The 20,983-nt window shown below is 34.8% G+C and overlaps 1 protein-coding gene across 1 annotated transcript; it reads right to left on the bottom strand.

Moving 5' to 3' along the window:
- Positions 1 to 12,511: 12,511 nt before the first annotated feature.
- On the bottom strand, positions 12,512 to 16,981 carry LOC141695753 (uncharacterized). The gene is made up of 2 exons (XM_074499974.1): positions 16,737 to 16,981; positions 12,512 to 12,878 (listed from the first exon to the last, which is right to left on the bottom strand). Exons 1-2 carry the CDS (start codon positions 16,979 to 16,981, stop codon positions 12,512 to 12,514), a joined length of 612 nt encoding a protein of 203 aa, XP_074356075.1.
- Positions 16,982 to 20,983: the final 4,002 nt, after the last annotated feature.

Below are 20,983 nucleotides of genomic sequence, written 5' to 3'. Positions count from 1 at the left end.
GGAAAAACATCTTGGTTCTTGACAGTGGATGTTCAGGACATATGACTGGAAATAAAGCCCTGCTATTAGACTTTATGGAGAAAGCTGGCCCAGGAGTTTCTTATGGAGATGGCAACATGGAAAAAACTCTGGGATATGGCAATATCAATCTTGGGAATGTCGTCATTGAAACAGTAGCTCTTATCTCAGGACTTAAACACAACCTGCTAAGTGTGAGTTAAATCTGTGACTGAGGTTATCATATGGATTTCTTTGAAGAACAATGTGAGGTTGTAAGTAATTCTACAGGCAAAGTGGTTCTGAAAGGTTACAGGCATGGTAACATATATGAAGCTAGACTTTCAACAAATTCTGATGGTTCTGCAATCTGTCTGTTAAGTAGAGAATCAATTGAAGAAAGCTGGAATTGGCACAAGAGACTCTCTCATTTAAATTTCAACAACATAAATGAGTTAGTAAAGAAAGATCTTGTGAGAGGACTGCCAAAATCAGTATTTGCTCCTGATGGCCTTTGTGATTCATGTCAAAAGGCAAAACAAAGAAAATCTTCATTCAGGAGCAAAACTGAATCCTCAATTCTTGAGCCTTATCACTTACCGCATGTTGATCTATTTGGTCTAGTCAATGTCATGTCAATTGCAAAGAAGAAACATTCTATGGTTATAGTGGATGAGTTCACAAGATACATTTGGATGTATTTCTTGCACAAGAAGAATGAAACTGCCTCTACTCTAACTGATCATGTCAGACAGCTGGATAAGTTAGTCAAAGAATCTGTTAAAATAATAAGAAGTGATAATGACACTGAGTTTAAGAATTCAATCATGAAAGAGTTCTGCAAAGAGCATGAAATAAAGCAGGAATTTTCTGCACCTGGAACTCCACAATAAAATGGAGTTGTAGAAAGAAAGAACAGGACTCTCATTGAAGCTGCATGAACTATGCTTGGTAAAGCAAAGCTGCCAACCTACTTTTGGGCTGAAACTGTGTAGACTGCTTATTGTACACAGAATTCTACACTCATAAACAAGCATGGAAAAATAACATATGAGATGGTGAAGAAAAAGAAGCCAAATCTGAAATTATTTTATGTATTTGGATGCAAGTGTTTTGTTCTTAAAACTCATCCTGAACAGCTGTCAAAATATGATCTAAAAGCCGATGAAGGAATTTTTGTTGGATATCCACTTTCCATAAAAGCCTTTAGAGTCTACAATTTTAGAACAAGGGTTATCATGGAATCTATCAATGTATCTTTTGATGATAAAAAGATTACTGGACTTGAAGATTTCAATGATCATGATCAGCTGAGATTTAAAAATGAAGATTTAAATTCTGATTCTGTAAATTCTGATGACTTAAATCCTGATCATGTAAGTTCTGACGGGTTAAGTTCTGATGTCAATGAAACTGTGGTAACTACTCAAAGGGAAAATGCACCTGTTCAGGGGGAGCAAGCTGATGAACCTACCACATCTCAAGATTCTCAAGAAGCATCAGAACCTGTCACTGGTTCTTCAAGTTCTAATTCATCAAGTTCTGATGAGCCAAATTCTGATAATTCTGGAAACTCTGATTCTTCAATTTCTGAAGGATCCAACTCAAATTCTGAAATTTCAGAGAGCATAACTTCAGGGGGAGCATCAGAAAATGCTGATGGAGACAGCATGGATCATGGGGGAGGATCCAGTTCTAGAGATCAACTTTCATATGCAAGGAAGTGGACCAAATCACCCACACCTGACTTAATAATTGGAGATCCTGAAACAGGTGTCAGAACCAGAACAACAACATCAAATGAATGTCTCTATCATTCCTTTCTATCTCAGACTGAACCAAAGAAAGTGGAAGAAGCTCTTCAAGATGCTGATTGGGTACAAGCAATGCAGGAAGAGTTAAATGAATTTGAAAGAAATAAAGTCTGGAGCTTAGTGCCAAGACCAAAGAACAGATCAATTGTTGGCACAAAATGGGTGTTCAGAAACAAAACTGACAGTGATGGAATAATTACAAGAAACAAAGCAAGGCTGGTTGCTAAAGGTTACTCTCAATAGGAGGGTATTGACTATGATGAAACATTTTCTCCAGTTGCTAGATTAAAAGCCATAAGAATCTTTTTGGCTTATGCTGCTCACAAAAAGTTCAAAGTCTTTCAAATGGATGTGAAAAGTATTTTTTCTCAATGGAGAATTGGAAGAAGAGTTATATGTTGAACAACCTCCAGGATTTTTAGATCTAAAATTTCCTAATCATGTCTACAGACTTGATAAAGCACTTTATGGCCTTAACCAAGCTCCAAGAGCATGGTATGAGACTTTAGCTCAATTCCTTCTGGAAATTGGATTGAACATAGGCACAATTGATAAAACACTGTTCTATCAAAACCATGGAAAGGACTTACTTTTGGTACAGATATATATTGATGATATCATCTTTGGTTCTACAAATTCTAAACTCTGTGAAAGGTTTGCAAAGCTAATGCAGTCAAGATATCAAATGAGTATGATGGGAGAACTTAGCTATTTTTTGGGACTTCAAGTCAAGCAAAATGAAGAAGGTACTTTCATAAATCAATCTAAGTACACCAGAAATTTACTCAAGAAAATTGGAATGCAAGACAGTTCAACTACATCCACTCCCATGGGCACTGCAACCAAGTTAGATAAAGATAGTGGAGCATCAGTAGATATTACTAACTATAGAGGTATGATCGGCTCTTTACTCTATTTAACTGTAAGTAGACCTGATATCATGTATGCTACCTATCTTTGTGCAAGATTTCAGGTTGATCCAAGGGAACCTCATCTAATATCTATAAAAAGAATTTTCAAGTACCTCAAGGGTACAGCTGATCTAGGATTGTGGTATCCTAGAGAATCAGATTTTAAGCTAATAGGTTACTCAGATGCAGATTTTGCAGGATGCAAAATAGACAGGAAAAGCACTAGTGGAAGCTTCCAATTTCTTGGAGGCAGATTGGTTTCTTGGTTTAGCAAGAAATAGAAATTAATTTCTACATCAACTGCAGAAACATAATATATTGATGCAGGAAACTGTTGTGCACAGATTCTTTGGATGAAGAATCAGTTGTTGGACTATGGGTTAAAATTTTCTAAAATAACCATTTATAGTGATAATCAAAGTACTATTGCTATGACAGGTAATTCAGTTCAACACTCAATGACCAAGCACATCAGCATTAGGTACCATTTCATAAGGGAACATGTTATGGAAGGTAAAGCGGAATTGCATTTTGTCCCAACAGATCAACAACTAGCAGATATCTTCACAAAACCACTATGTGAAGCTACTTTTACAAGACTGGTAAATGAACTTGGAATGGTTTCAGGTTCTTTCTCAAATTCTGTTTAGCTTTTGTTCTCATACATCAGACTTTATGATCAGTGTTTACAGATTGTCTTATCTCTATGTAATATGTGCTTAAATTGTAATATATTAAATACTAATTTTTATCTAATGTGATTCTATATACTCTGATAGTGTTTTGAATGTTCTGTGACTATTCAATCCAATTAGGATTATTTGTTAGATGCTGACTTAGTAGTCTTTAACAAACTGTGTATCCCATGTATGAATTAGTTGTTTATGTGGAAATTAATAACACAAGCAAACTCTGATTTTGATCTTAGTCAAATTTACTTTGTGTATCTTATTACTAAGTCACAAACTAGATTTTTGCTTCATATCTGTCAAATTCTGATGTCAGTAAATCTTAAGGATGAACTACATGCTTGTTAAGCCTCACTTATCTAAAGAAAACAAAGGAAAAGAAATTGAAGTAAGGCACTCCTTTGAGATCTAGAGTAAATATGTGAAAGGGAAGATCCAAGTGCATTGCTGGTATAAGTTATATGCATTAGAAAAGCAAATAAATTTTTCTTGATGACTTTTCACATTCTCTGATTATTGGAGAAATACTCTGATAATAGCATAAATTCTAATAGCAGTTGTGACTCACTTACACTGAGAAGCCACTGTAAAAAGAATGTCAAAAGATGCATAAAATGAGCACAAACAGTTGAGGTGGACTCTTGAATAAATTTATTCTATAGTAGACTTCAAAATTAAAGATAGATTTTAAGCATTTTTCTGAGTCATGCCTTATTTCTAAGATATCTGAAGTTTATCATACTTTAATCATTTTCTGATCATTTGCAAATGCACACACTCTCACTCCATACGAATGATGAAAATTATTGTGGTGATTAAGTCGTTTTTGACAAACAGTTAAGTATTATTTGCATAAATTCTGAGGACAAATCCTGATGAAAGTTTTGATGATTAAATTCTGATGAAACCAGTCAGTATTTGTGTAAAGAATCACAGATACCGAAATTCACTTTTTGAGTATAGAAGCCATTTTCTGATGACCATTAAATTCTGATAATAATCAAGTTCTGATGGAAACTCTGATGCTTATGTGGCATTATTTAATTACTTGACTTATTTGTGGTTTTTACTGTAACAGTCATATTTATCAGAAAATAATTATGTGAGAGAAAAACGGTGATAATCATTTGGTTTATGGGTTGCGTGTTTATTTTGAAAAATAGCATGTGAGCAATAATTATTGCACATTTCCCGTGCTCACTAACCACTGTTTTGACTATTTACTGCGTAACAGGTGTCTAATGTCGGTTCCGCTTCAGAATTTAACCGTTATAATTAGTGGGTGTATAAATAAGAGAGTTAAAAGATTTTACAATCTTTTACCTACTTTTCTTATTCTCTAATCTCTCTTATTTTCTCTCTCTCTGATATTCTCTAAAGCTATTTTCTAACAGGCATTTTATCAAACACCTTCTAGACACACATTTTTTTACTTATTTCTTTACAGAAATGGCACCCAAAGATATAATCTATCATGGAGCTAAGTTTGTTACTAATAATTACATGGCTATTCTTTCTAAGGACAAGGCTCCTTTAGAACTTCATTTCATCCAAGACTTTCTTGCTCGAAGTGAAATAGGCTATGCACTGACCCAACCCCAGGTTTTTTCAAGCAAGCAAATACTGGAGTTTTAGAGGTCATGTGTTTATGATGATAGTGGAAAGGATGGGTCCCCAAGTATTATCTTTACAACAGGGGAGGATGAGCATGTGGTGACTTTGTCAACTTTTCGACAGGCATTACATCTACCAGAAAACTGCACTTTTAATTGAACAGTTGAGGAGCCAGCTCTTCAACAAATGATGGCAAGTCTGGGCTTTGAAAAGTCTTTGGCAAAGATGGGACAATTGAAGAGACCCCATATCAGGAGGGAGTGGAGCTTTTTCTTTGACTGTACTACAAAAGCCTTCACCAACAAGTGCTCAAACTTTGATGCTATACCCATAATGAGTCAGAAAATCGGGTATGCTCTTTTGAATCAAACATATTTTGATTATGCAAGTGTTATTTTAAGGTTTATTGGTGATAGGATGAAAGAAGATAGCAATATAGTCTATTTTGCTAGATTTTGTCAACTTATTTATACTTTCTGTTTTCCTGATACACCACAAAACTATAGTGAGACAATTGACCCTTTTGAGTTACACAAAAGGGCTTTCACTGACTTATTATCTATGATAATAAGAAGACTGTACTAAGACCCCTCCAAATTCCTCAATAAGTTAAACAATTCTTAGTAAATGCTGATCCTCACATATACAGTACCATATATCCTGATGTAGCACCATCTCAACCTCCATCAGGACCTACAACCAATACACAACCAGCTCCATCCTCTCAACCTCTACCATAACCTACCATCAGAACATATTTCAAACCAGCACAATCCTCTCACCAACAACCATCTGCTACAACATCAAGACCCAAACCTTCAAAATCAAAATATGTTCCTAAATCTCCACTAAGGAGAAGAAGAATGATACTAAGGGATGAGTCTGATGAAGAAGAGGAGCAAGTCCAGGTTCATGCATCAGAACCTTTGAAAGTTGAAGCTGAAAATGTGATTTTTCAGAAGGAAATAGAAGCTGAAGGGTCTGAAATTTAGAAGAGGAAAAGATCTGCAAATTCTGATGCAGATCATGTTTCTCCACCATCCAGGAGATCAAAGAAACAGAGAGCAGGAAGGCATTTGGCACAACCTCACTCTGAGGATACTCAAGAAGCTGAGGAAAGGGATCAGGAATCTCTGATCTCATCTGAACCAATTATCATTGAAGCCCTTCCTCAAGCTGAAGACACTGTTCCAGACACATTGATCACACCTCTTGTCTCTCCTATTAAAGAAACAATAGGTGAAGATTCAGGATTAAGTCCTGAAATTGACATTCATAGGCTGAACATTCCAACTGTGCTCTATCTGGAAGCTCCAACAGCAGCTCATCCATCTACTGTTACTTCTCCAATCTTACAGGCTGAGTTACCATCTACACTAATTCTAGATCTGGAACATGAAGATCAGAATTTAGATGAAGCTGCTACAGAATCTCCTTCAGTTACACAAACTCTGGTGTTATAAGAAGATGAGGAGATTCTAGCAAGTTTTGGAGACAGTGCTCCAGTAAATGCTCCCATTCTTGGAAAAGAGGCATTGATTCAAAAGTTTGTTGAAAAAGAAGCTCCCGTTCCTTGGGAAGAAACTCATAGAGGAGTTGAGTGGACCAAGAAATGGAATGAATCAGATTTCATTCCAAGCTCTAAAGTTCTGACAGAGCATATTGCAAAAGCTGATGAGTTGTTGACAAACTCTGATTCCAAGCACCAAATAAAAGTCACAGCTCTAAGTACAAAAAACCTTCAAGGTCAACACTCCATTACTCATGAAAAAGTTGACAAACTTCTGGAAAGAGCTGATAAGCTGGATATGGAGATCAAGCTAGATAAAAAGAGGTTTATCAGACCTATTCATGAGAAAGTTGAAGCTATTGAGAAGGTTCAAGAAAAGCAACAGGCCCAAATTACTGAGGTCCTGAAGAATCAAGCCTCTCAACAAGCTCAACTGAATGAAATTCAATCTTCAGTAGAACTTCTTCTCTCTCTCCTACTACCAGATGATGCCAAAAAGGGGGAGAAGGTAGTTAAGTCCAATTGCTTAACTAGTCAAATACTGAAGAAGAAGGATGATAAAGGTGATGACCAGGGAAACTCTGATAAGAGTACTACCAGATGATGCCAAAAAGGGGGAGAAGGTAGTTAAGTCCAATTACTTAACTAGTCAAATACTGAAGAAGAAGGATGATAAAGGTGATGACCAGGGAAACTCTGATAAGAGTAGGGGTCAGAGTCAAGGTCAAGGAAAAGGTCAAGGAAAATCTTCACAGAAAGTAATTTCTGATGTTAGCAAATCTTCTACACAGAAGAAGTCAAGTTCTGATGTTGTGCATGCTAAAAGTCTGATGTCAAGTTCTGATATCCTGATTCAGTCAGGATCTAAAGACTCTCAGAAGTTTTTACAAACTCTTAAGCTAAAGGGAAAGTAGACTACTGTCTACTATAAAGATCCTAAAATTTAGACACTTGATGAAGAGATTGCTAGAAAACTATTTCTCAAGCATAATCCTGGAATGGATTTAGAGACTTTAAAGGAGGAAGAAGCTAGATTTGCAGCTGAGAAGACAAATCTAAAGTCTAAAGCTTATGATGTAAAGAAACCTCCAAGGCCTAAGGTAAAAGGCATAGTGATCAAGGAAAGGTTAAATACTGAGGCTTCAAAGCCCAAGATAAAATCACAAATTGATCACATGGATAAAGGGAAAGGAAAGATTGATGAACCAACAAAGCCACAAGAGATGAAGATTCCTCAAATCCTGATGAAACCTGTATGCAAACTGGTTCAATTATTTAATGATGTTGTTGCAGTAGATGAAACTGTTTAAACTCTGAAGAAAAGGAAGATAACTGAAGAATCTAAGACAACCTCTGACACAACTCAAGTTGTTCAGAATGAAGAACAGCAAGCTACAGAAGAAACAACAAATTCTGATCAAGTCATCAAGACATCAACCTCTGACAAAGCTCAAGTTAATTTGAACAAATTGACAGTTACTGATAAGAGAAAACTCCTATGGCAGAATGTTAATCCATCAGATCCTAAGAAAAGCCAGCTGCTATCTGATTTCATGACTGTTGGATTGAAAGCCAGAGAAGCAAGAGACAGAGCTGGATTAGGTTCCGAAGAAGCCAAGATCAAGACAGGAGTTGAAGTACTTACAAGAGATCCATTCTTATTGACTGACAAACCTCTTGAAGAAGTTACACAGAAACACCTTGATAAGGTTATATCTGTTCAAGTGGTACTGAATGCTCATGACAAAAGTAATGTCAAAGAAAAATTGATTCTGTTTCTTGAAGATGGAAGAACATATAGAACGTCAGAATCAGATGTGCTGAACAAATCTCTGAAAGAACTTCAATTCTTTCATTATCTTTTGGAGATAAAGTCTAAGATTACTAGGAGATGGTCAAATTTCATCATGAAGACCATAAGGGATAAAGCAAGAATTTCTAGATCAAGGGTTGCAGAATTCATTCCAAACATTGTTGAAGATGATAGAAGTGAAATTCCAATGAAAAAGGATTCTGCTAAACTTGAAGTCATTTTGAAAGAGAAATGTTTGTGTTATAATAAAGATTCAACTCATCCAAGAGTAATTAGACTTGGTGATGGTTTAGAAAGAAATCATATCTCAGCACTTAGGACTACAATCTACCAGATTGGAAGTCAAGATGAAGAATTAAAGCAAGCCAAAGATACACTAGCTCAAGTCCTGAGGAATGTAGAAGAAAAGCTGATATCAAACTTTGCCAAGAATCACTTTGGATTCAGATTGACTCAGTAAAATTGGTAAAAGCTACAAGGATTGTAAGTCGTAGTTAGTTGTTTATTTAAACTCTTATTGCATTTGTACTTAAATATTTTTGACATCATCAAATCTATTAACTTGTATATTTTTCATAATTTACAAGTTGGGGGAGATTGTTAGATATATTTGAGATGTCATGTCTAATCTGTTGTGTTTAGTTTTCGGAACTTAATATCAGGACTTACTAGAAATCAGAACTTACTGAAGTCAGAACTTATATCAGAACTTAAGGCCGTCAGGATTTATATCAGGACTTAAGTGCAAATACTTCAGATAAGGAAAGCAGCTGACTTACAGGAAAGGATCATGACTAAAACAATAGAAGATATGCATGAAGAGTTAGAAGACTGGAAGACTAGTAGAAGATAATATCTGATTGATATATTTTAGGACACAGAATTATATTCCATATCAATTAGAAGATATCTTGTAACTGTGTACTATACAAACACAGCTTAGGGTTTACACTATATGTGATATCATTATCGAGAACATTATACATTGTAACCTAGCAGCTCTTAGTGATATTGTTTATCACTGAGAGAGAACAACTGTTCTATTGTAATAGAGTTTATTATATTGAATATACTTCATTACTGTTACATACTTGTGTTGATAAATCGATTTGATTGTATAAGCACTATATTCAACCCCCTTCTATAGTGTTTTGTGACCTAACAAGTGATGAATAAGGACAATTCCTAGTCAGCGAAAAGCACTTTAGTATATAAGTAAATAGGATGTCTAACATAGGATGCTAGTTATTGGCAGTACCTTCTTAATTTTTTTGGTAACAGATTTAGCAGAGCCTGGAGTACCATTACCATCATCACCTTCAGAGTACTATACATGCAAAGACCGTTAATAAAAAAGTATGAAAGTATTATTATTCAGCAGGGAATACTAAAGAGAACTCAAATGTAACATAATCGCATTATAATCTCACTTCAAAACCCATGTTGATGGAATAATCTTCGGACAGAATTGGAGATTCAGAAGGAGTTGGAGTGTTCATCGTTGGTTCATATAAATCATCAACATAAAAGATGTTGTTATCCTCAACAACGTTTGATTTTGTCAGGCCGAGCTCAACTGAAATTAGTCTTCCGACTAATGATTTAATAACTTCTGGAAAGGCTTTGGAGGAATCCTGAACACAGTTATAGAAAATAAGATTACATATGTGGTATAACATAGTGACGGTGCAGCTGTATTCGGATAACAGTTATTTACCTTATCGTAATCAGAAACCACCTTTGCAGCACTTGTTCCAAGAACTCTTCTAGAAACTCGATCATTCAAAATAATATTACAGGCAAGTGTCTCATCCTCGGCAAGGACCATGATACGGAACCTTGAGAAAATAGTTAGCTATTTTTTTAGGCTTTAATTAACAGTATCAAGCCTACAAATATTTCCAACAAATTGAAATAGTTAGGTTACCTCTTCGGAGACACGGGAATGTTTCGAGGATAATGGATACATTTGAATACTGTTCCAATGCGCTCAACCTCGTGGAGACATTTGTTACAGCTATAAAACCACCAATTTGTTTTCTCATCGACCATAATGATCTTAAAGGTGCAGCAAATTCTTTTCTGGGGTATGATGAAAATGTAATATTTAACAACAAAAGCAACCATATAAAAAATACCATTTCTGAATATTATATAATTGCAATACCTTGAGGTGATCATATGTCAGATTCTCATTAAGGTCTTTGAGTGACAATTTTTCAAATAATGTAGGAACCAGTTCAATTTGTTTAGCTTCGAATAATTTGTCTCTTTTCATTATATATCCTTCCTCAAGCAACCTAAACATATAGAAAAAATTAAAAAATAGAGCAAAACGTCGATGAGTTAATTTTAACTCTATATTTACTTGTTACCTCTGCCTCATATCATTCACATAATCATCATCTAGATTTATATATAGATGAGTAGATGGTAATGTACCAATCTGAATAGATCTGTATATGGGAATAAAGTTAATTGTTTAATCAGCAAAAATATAACTGTGTAATAGATTTGATTGCATAAGTACTTACTCATAAATGTAGTCACTTTTGTACTTGTTATAATAGCAATGATCGGTTTTTTGGGATTTCCAACCATCTTGTTGTTGAACGACACAGCAAGATCACCCCAAACAGTAACTTTGTGGGCATTACTACAAAATAGGTTTAGATATCATATATGTTAATAATATATTAGCAATATACGGTGTATATGCGTAATTACACTACTGATCAAATATACATATGCACATTACCTTGAATCACATATTCTAAACTTCACAATGTCCCTATCTCTGTATCTAGTAGAAAACTTGTTCAAACCTTCATACTCCTCCACAACTCCAATAATATCTGTTTAACACAAAATTTCTTTACACAAAATTAAAGTAGACTGTCTTATAATTGTAGGAGAATTATTTTATATGAGTTAATTATTACAATATTGAGTTAAAAGAGTGTGTTACCAGACCTATTGCAAATTCAGGCTGCTGTTGAGGAAGACATTTATTTGCTTCTGCAAACAAATCTACAAGGTCTAAAAACTCAAACTTTTGCGAAGAGATCATGCCATCATCATCAGCAGTCCTCACAGTAGTGGAGCCTGTAAATCTGATGCAGAGCGTTGACTGCACAGGCTTCAAGTTCCCAACCGGATCTTTAACTACAAACTGGTTAAAAATATAGACACCGCCTTCCACAATTTCCGTGTTGAATCCATTCCAAATGTTATGATAGGCAAAGGCATGAACATGGTTATCCTACATTTAAATAATTTAAATGATATAAATACATAATATTGGAAAAAAGGATTAACAACAAATAACGCAAAGATGAATAAATTTAAAACATACATCATCGTCAAGGAGAATAAGATTGTAGCCTTTCAATGAGTTCGTCTCTAAAGTCATGTTAGCCCACATCCTGGTAACCCTGACCTTAATTTTCCAGTTAGTGCTTGCCTTATCGAGATTGGATAGACGATCAAATGATTCCATTGAAAAAGATCACTATAAGAAGAGCAAGAAAAAATTTTATTCAAAAATTTAATAACAACTCAGCAGGTAAGATATTTATACATTCAATATTCTAAGAACTGTATAAATCGCTTAAAGAATTGAAGATCTTACAAAATGGTTGAAATCTTGAGAGAAAAAAAGGATGATGCTTAGCAAATGACAAAACTCCTGTAAATATGTTAAAATTATATTTAACCAGCAAGGCATTAGAGAGATGCCAACAATTTAGCTCGAAATTGATAGTGCAAATCTATTCCTTTAAATGAGAATTAGAGTAATATCCCGGTTTAATTTGCTGATAATTCTTAAGGTAAGTGTTTGATGTGATTATGACAACTAACCAACCTTATCATTTGGGTTTTTGCCAACAGAAAAAGGGAAAACTGTAATCCAATTCCTAATAAAATCTGTACAATATATTTAACAATTAAGAAAATCTTCCTAATCAAACAGATTATACATATTTTTAGTAGACAAAATAATTGGAGATATTTTGTTTATATTATATTTATACACTGGTGCAGTAAAAAAAAGTGTAACATTTTAGATGTTGAACTTACACCATTGATATATCAAACACAATAAATCCAGAGTTAAGAAGGAAATATAGAAAAATGTTACAAGAAGTTCTTAATATGTCATATCAATTGTCTACACTTGGAAGATTGTAAAACACTTCCTCAAAAACTACATTATTTGTAATATCTGTGCTAATACCATCATCACTATCTATGAGAATATGGAGGCCTTCAGGTCGTGTCACTCTGGATATAGAAACATAAATGTGTCCGTGCGAGAAAGCATCTTTAGGAAGGTAAAGCCCAAATGTATTAGGTGATTGTCCCTGACTTTTGTTAATTGTCATGGCATAACATATTTGAATCAAAAACTGAACGCGTTTAAATTCAAACGGCCAGTTCGTGTCACTTGGAATCACCTCAATTCTAGGAATTAGATGTTTCGTTCCAACATGAGAGCCACACAAAATCTCACATTCAATACTGTTCTTCCTACAGGATTTCACAATCATTCTTGTACCATTGCATAATCTCATGATCTGGTTTAAGTTTCTCATAAGCATGACGACAACTCCTACCTTCAATTTTAACTCATGCTAAGGAATGCAAGGCATATTGATAGAGTTTAGATACTCAACTGGAAACGCGGATCTGAAATCATTATCATCATCACCTGCATCATCAATTGAATCCTGACTCAGATAAGTGTAAACCATGCCGGGAATTTTTTCAAGTATCGTTGTATTAATCTCATCCACCACGATATTGGTAGGTGTGAGTATGGCCCTTGATTTGAGGTATTCATGTGAAGAGATATTTTGTATAAAATCTGGGTACGTCACTTCATAAAGCTTCTGGATTGGTTCTCTGGATGTATGAACGATATATTGATCAGGAATCTTTATTAACATTTCACTAGTGTCTGGACTTGGAGAAATATTGGTTTCTTTGCCATCATCGACAGCAAGCTGCCACTTGCTAAAGTCCGTGAAAGGATATCTTCGATATATTATTTATTTTGGTATTTTTACGATTAAACATAAAATTAAGAACACGTAGATCCTCTCCATTAGGACATGAATTTAATTGATCCAAATCAAAGTCAAAAAGTCAAACTAGCAAAATCATGTCTTTTAAACAGATAAAAGAGATATTCCATTCTTGCAAAATATTTTTTTTTATCCTTATGGAATATATCTCTAAGGCAATATGATCAAAGAAGAAATATCAAGATATGATATTTCTTAGATCTGTGTTGCAACAGGAATATGGCAACAAGCTCGAATAAGGAATATTGCAGAAATACTATTTAGAGATCTCGTGCTATATCAAAAATGTTTTACTCTTCGCTCCTAAATATTTTTTACATCCTTCAAAAGAGTTATTACTCAAATTTTATTAATATTCTTGGTTGAAGTACTAATATCCATTTTTACACTCATTTTGTATGTTCGTAAAGTAATTTTCTCCCGTTTCGTAAAATTAGTATTTCTCGGAGAAAATTATTCAAAAATACTCAAAATTATTTCCCACCACTCAAATATATTTTATATATTAGGAAATATATTTTAAGTATCTATACAAGTCAAAACTTTGGTCAAAAGATCCATCTCCTTTATTTCAAGACCAATGATATTTTTTCGGAAGAAAGGCTGACAGAACAGTTTCATTTTTTAAATAAAATACTTCCACATGCTAGAATGACTTGAAATTTGGTATGAATCATTTAAATGATATTTTCTAAATATGATAAAAATTTCGTAGCATTCAGAGAATTTTTGTCCGGGCACAAAAATCGAGGCAGTTGGTCCCACGGTTGACCATGTTTGACCTAGTTACCATTGACTAAAGTTGACCAAAAATTTCAGGACATCATTTTATAATATTTAGGTAATTATCATATGTTTTATGATATTTATTTAAGAGTTTTTGGGGTGGTCATAATTAATGGTATTTAATCCTTAATTAAAGTAATTAAAGAATGATTAAATGAAAAGGAAAATATATATTTAATATATATATATATCAGCTGAGATTTGAATGGATACTAGCTTGTGCTTCCTTCCCACTTACAAAAAAACACAACCTACTTGCCATGTCATCAATCCATGTGATACACTCCATCCACCATTCATTCCTTCTCAAATCTCAACTATTCAATCCACCCAACTCCTCCCATAAATAAACCCCCACCCCAACCCATTTTCTTTAAGCTAAAGAGCCACAAAGTTGCTGGGATTTTTTCAAGAAGTGCTTCTCTTCATCTCTTTCAAATTCTATACACACACTTCTTCTCAAAAACCTTTTCTCTCTTCTATATACTTACATATACAAGGTTTTTGAAACCCAAGCTTAGCTTCACCCAACCAAGCTTTATCCCACCAAGTGAGCTCATCGACTACCACTTCCCGGACTCCCGAAGGGCTGTCCAAGTTCGACCAAAGTGCCAAAATCCGGCCGAACCTCCGGCGAATTTTTCCGGCGAACTTTTCTGACCGTTTTCCAAAAGTGGTTAGTTTTAGCTTCTTATTTGAGTTCTTTGTATTTAAGCTTTGTTCTTAACTTCTCTACTTCATCTTAAGCTCTAATACAAGCTTTCTTATAAAGGAAGTTCTTGGGGAGAACTTAGATTCGAACTCGGAATTCAAATAAGTACTTGATATTCACATAAATCATTCCAACGAGAATATCTAATAAGAAAAGTACTTTATCTCCAAGGGGAGATTATATTTGACACAAGTACAAGTTAGCCAATTATTTCTTGCACTTTAATTGGATCTTGGCTAACATTCATTCGTACTCATAAAATAATTACGAAGTTCATGTGTAATCCTTTCTAGAATCTTTAGTGCTCTCCAGGGGATTATTACTTGTCTCATATAAACACTTCGTAATTTGTCAAATCTTAAAACGGAGCGTACGAGTTAGACAATTACTTAACGCTCTTTAAATGGATCTTGTCTAACTAATAACGTACATATAAAATATTACGAAGTAAAAGTGTAATCCCTTCTAACATCTTTAGTGTTCCGGGGGATTATAGCTTGTTCCATATAAACTACTTCGTAATCATCCGTTAAAATTAAGGACAAATCAAATCCACGAGTTAGCCAATTAATTTACGCTATTTAATTGGATCTTGGCTAACACATATCGTGTATATAAACAATTATGAGTCATATCGTATAAGCCCCTTCTAACATCTTTCAGTGTTCCGTGGGGTTATACTACGATATCTATAAAATACTCGTAATTATTTGTCCAAACTTTGAAAGCACAATCTTAAGCCAATTACTTGCACTTATTTAATTGGATCTTGGCTAAGACTCATAAATCTTATAAGCGTGCTTGAAGTTAAGAGAGTATACTTTGACCTTATAATCGTCAATATACAAGTATACCTTAAAACCTTAAAGTTGATATACTTAAAGGTAAAATTACAACTCCGAGGTTGTAATTAAAGTATTCTTCGATCTATAAATAATTAATCGAAAGAAGAAGAATACTAAAGAAGTCATAAGCCATAAGTGCTTAATATAAAAAGACTTTTTATATTACTCCACCTATCTATTTAATCTATAAAGGAGTAATCATAAAAATACTTGGACTACTATTTATTATCTTAAGTCAAGTATTCTTATTTTATTTAATATTCTTATTTGAATATTATACTATTTGTGGGCTAGTACAATAACAGACTAGTTCAAAACAAATCTTTTCCTACTTGTTTTGTTTCGTGGATTGTCTTATTAGTTTTGTAGTGAGGTGAAGTGACGTGAGGTGATTCTCGTTCTAAGACCCAAGTCCTAGACGTACTAACGGGGAGTTAGTAGTCTTCGCACCGTGAAGAAGAGGAAAGACCCAAGACCGGATCACTAAGATCCAAGACCGGAAAAAGCTAAGGAAGCCAAGTCCACACAAAGGCTCTACAACAACTTTGAAGAAATAGTGGGGAGTTATTGTCTAAGATAAGTTGTGTAGGTATTACATTTATTTTGAGGTGGTGACCCTTGTGTTCCGCACCAAGACAAATACTTGTAAAGGGTGTAAAGGCTTCTCCGCCTACTAAAGGAGCGAGTTTATTATAAGGGAAAATCTCGAGTCCGGGAGAGGAGCTCGGGGACTGGAGTAGGGGTGAGCGAATCTATTAGAGGTTGCGTCATCACGAACCAGGATAAAATCACCATGTGGTATTTTCTTTCCTTGCACTTTATTTTCCGCACATATAAACTGCATAACCACTCGGTAAAGTTTTGAAAAGGGATAAAATATTTTTAAAACACCACAATAATTTTTAAATTGGTAATTAAGCTATTCAACCCCCCTTCTAGCTTAAAATAGCCCTCTTACGGGATCTTACAGTCCGCAATGGTTTTGTTCTCCAAATCACTATTTCCTGCATTAAGCCGCATGTTTTGCTTCAATAAAAATACTTCACAAGATTCCCAAAGCTTGGATTTATTGAGGGTAGAGAAGAAAACTTCAGCCTTTGACGCTTTTGGAATGACAGGAAGTATATGCCTAAAATCTCCACCAAAAACAATGGTTATACCACCAAATAGCTCTTTAGCTCTACTTTTATCAATAGCAGACATAATATCTCTCAAGGATCGATCAACGCATTCAAAAGCATGATGATGTTGCATAGGAGCCTCGTCCAAAATTATTAAATCAGTTCACTGAAGTAGCTCAGAAATATTAGTCACGTGTCTTAAACCGGAAGAACAATTTTCATCAAGTTTGAGTGGAATGTGAAAGCGGGAGTGTGCGGTTCTTCCACCAGGAAGTAACACGACAGCTATACCATATGAGGCAATGGGAAGCACAATCTTATGCTCTGATCATAATCGACAACACAATGTCTGCCATAAGAAAGTCTTTCCACAACCTCCACTTCCGTAAACAAAGAAAACACCACCTTTTTTCTGGTTGATATAGTCAAGAATGGAATCATAGACTATCTTCTGTTCATCATTGATAAGACTATGATTTTTTGTGTGGATTCTCTTCATTTCTTCTGTATCATAGGATGTTTTCTCAAGAATTAGTCTATTCTCAGAGTTGGAAAAAAAAAGCATCTTCTGGATATGGCATATCTGGGAAGTTTCTAAGGCTTTTACCAATATCATTCAACAATTTCTCTATCTCTGCAATAACATTAATAAAACTTGATAACGTTAATCCAAACATGGAACATGTAATATGTATAAAGCATTATTAACAGCTCATACCTGCAAGAGCATAATTCTGGATCTCAATATAAACGATGATGAATTACCTTTTAGGAAAATGTTTAATACAACAGCCTTTAACCATACACGGAGACTTGACACGGTCAGTGCCACATGGTCTGTGGATCATGTAATTCTTGACAGCTTCGTAACCAACTGGATCAATACTTGGGTCAGGAATTTCTGCAAAAACCATTTTATCTATTTGTTCAGTTATTATGGGACGATCGTTTGGATGCAACCATATTAGCATGTGAGCATGTGGCAATCCACGCTTTCGAAACTCTATGACGTGCATTACTGTAATATGAAATTGATGAAAATAATTAAATAAAGCCTGACATACATGTCATATTAAATATAAATCATAAAAAAATTGTTAAAGGGAGAAGTCCTGAAAATAGCATACCTCCAATACAACGTCCAAAGCAGTTCTTATTTTTTATTTAATCAAGAAGCTGGTCAACTTTCATTTTAAATACCCTTGCAACGACATCGGGTGCGTCAACAACATCAACACCAGGTAGAAACTTTAACATCCTCTGAATTTCAGGCCATTTTGTGTTAGTGGTCATCGTAAGGAACAATGATGGGTGTCCAAGTATTCGACAAATTGCCATTGCGTCCTTTAAATACTGGTTCATGTATCTTTTACTGCCAGTGAAGGAGGCTGGTAAAATTGTTGCTTTGCCGACATTTTCAGGATTGTTGTCACCCTTGTTTAGTGCACCTCGTATGTTGTGGTACATATCAGAACGAATTGTAGTCTGGTGATCTCTGATCCAGTCAAGTCTGTATTGCTCAATCGCAGTAAATGCGTCAACAACATATTGGTGCCATAAACGACCTCCTAGATGTGGAGTCAAACCTGAATATACATGAGACAATTTCGGAGATAATTAAAATTTGAGAAAAAACTAATATATAAGGGTTAAAATTTAGGTCATGATTTTGAATATACCTTTCGAAGGCCGTATCATGAGTTTATAATTGTAATATTCTTTCATCGTGATGAATTCTCTCTCCCCTTTTTCATCCGGATCTTCATTTTCGGTATTCTAACGTTGTTTCTGATTTTTTTGATTTGGTCTGTTTAAAGGGATTTGACGGTAATATTCGATGTCTCCATGAGGAAAAAGAATAGGATACTGAAGCTGCATAAACCGTGGATCAGTTTCAAAAATTCTCTTTAATCCATTATTTCTCGAATGGATTATTGTATCCCTGCATCCTTTAGTATACTCATCAGTGACAATCAACCCGGCAACTTCATTCGATGGACCATTATGGTTAGTCGACCAGATGCGGAAGACGAAGATATTAGAACCAATCTAAATTCATCAATTGCATTCTGACTAATTCTTTCACGTGCCATACGAAAACCTTTGACCAAACGATTATGTTTATCCAACATTTTAACAACGACTGAACGATATCTTCATCCACGGCATCGCGTCCTCCCTTAACGGCATTTATTCTGTTATATACTTCATCTTCAGTGTCATATATGTAGAGTTGACAGAATTTGGGGATCTCACCATCAAGTGGTACAAAGCTTTTCATACTGTGGTAATTTACACCTTTTACCTTGAAACAGTAAGGAGCACCACCACGATTGATACTATGATTAATTTGACCTCTGGTGGAAGACATGGAAAACATACAGTTATACATTCTAATATTTTCCTTGAAGTGCCTAAAACGGGATACACCAGTAAGGAGTGAAGCGAGAGGTTCGGGAGGTTGCTTTTCTTTCTCAAGAATTATCAGACCATTTACAACAAAGAGAGAAAGTTAGAGGCTTTTTGGTCGCACTTTTATTGTTTCTTTCATGATTCCACATGATGGCCTGACACTTTGAATAAATTCTATCAGGATCACCGACATCGAGGTACTCACTCCACTTAGTAACAGTATTGTCAAATCCATGTACATCAACATCGTCACAATCACCTACAAAATTTGAAATTATTATGACTGTGGAACATCAGATTAATTAAGAATGGAACTGAATTTAAGTTCATACCGCTAGATATACAATCACTGTCGCTGCTGTCACAATTTTCAACATTGTTGAATTCTCCTAATAAGTTCTTAGAACCTGAACTTTCTCCTTGCTCATAATTACTTTTTACCGAAGATGTATCATATGCCGAAGAACCTGGACTAATTTTACCACAGGTTTTTTGGATTGTTGTTTTACAGCGATATCACTGGAACCTAAAGTTACTTGTGGTCGTTTAAATATAGTGGATGCGGGCAGTGCAAAAGTGACAGTACTATTGGCACTTTGATTAGTTTTTGGAGCTGCCATATTTCGTTGTTCTCCTACTACAACAACAACATTATTAATAAGATCAACTCCTACTATCTTTATTTGCATAAATAGTAAGCATCTCTAATTTACAATTTTGATTTTGAAACGCACCTTCAAATCCCATGGGTCATAATTTATGAACGTATGGAGTATTAGGAGCTGCGCATGTTTCTCCATTTATATGTACACCTACATAATTGACCCAAAATTTATCAAATTATGCGATGAATTTAACAATTCCAAAATTGTTTTTTGCCAATATAGCAATAAGACAACCATGGACAGCTGAAATGAAAAATAATATTTAGCATGTTTTGACCTGATATTTGAGAACAGTATGAATGTGAAATGTTTCCAGGTGGCGTGTATGGAGAATTATCGAGTAATTCTCTATCACGCGGAGTCTTTCCACACAGCCTATTTTTTTCTTTTACCTGGAGAAAAACATAACCAATTCAACCAATATCATATAATTTTAAACACAAATTTTTCCAACTATGAGTTAAGTAAAATGTGTCTGATGTTTGAGAAGCTTATGAAGGTGACGCAGTTCTTACAGGCTTGTGCACAATGCTTTCACTAAAAGTTGGATCATCCGTCAGTGTACTCAGGAATATTTTGTGTTCCTTAAAACTGCAGTTCTTTCGACGCACCCTCATCTGGTTTTTTTTCCTGCAATTTCCAGTAAATCCATTTATATTATCAAACAGGATTCTTTAGTAAAAAGAAATAACTGACCACACTTATTATTGTTTACCAGGTTGTTTCAGGTTTGGTTTTGCATTTGGTTTAGTATTGAGGCAATATCCGTCAGTACCTAGTTTCTAAAAACTGGGTTGGAAATTACTGTCAACCTGAACTTCATGGAGACTTGACATTAACATCTGTCCGGTGGCTAATCTATCCTTATCACTGGATTGGACTGGAACTGCATAATCAAAAGGTATATTAAAATTAAGAATATTCTATCTATAAATGTAAATTTGGGAATTTACCAGCCTTTGTCATGTCAAGAGTGCGCAGAGACTGTTTGCCTAAATCTTCCAAAC

This window comes from Apium graveolens, chromosome 11 (assembly GCF_009905375.1).
Source record: "Apium graveolens cultivar Ventura chromosome 11, ASM990537v1, whole genome shotgun sequence".
NCBI classification, from domain to species: Eukaryota; Viridiplantae; Streptophyta; class Magnoliopsida; order Apiales; family Apiaceae; genus Apium; species Apium graveolens.
The sequence above is the reverse complement of the archived record's forward strand: the minus strand, read 5'-3'. Positions and strand labels throughout refer to the sequence as shown.

What these genes read in the sequence shown, in the direction of transcription:
- LOC141695753 (XM_074499974.1), bottom strand. Translation starts at nt 16,981, where the DNA reads ATGTCTGCTATTGATAAAAGTAGAGCTAAAGAGCTATTTGGTGGTATA. An exon ending in ATTGCGGACTGTAAGATCCC is followed by an intron (nt 12,879 to 16,736) that starts GTAAGAGGGCTA and finishes GAAATCCTGTAG; the next exon opens with GAAGAACAGTATTGAATGTG.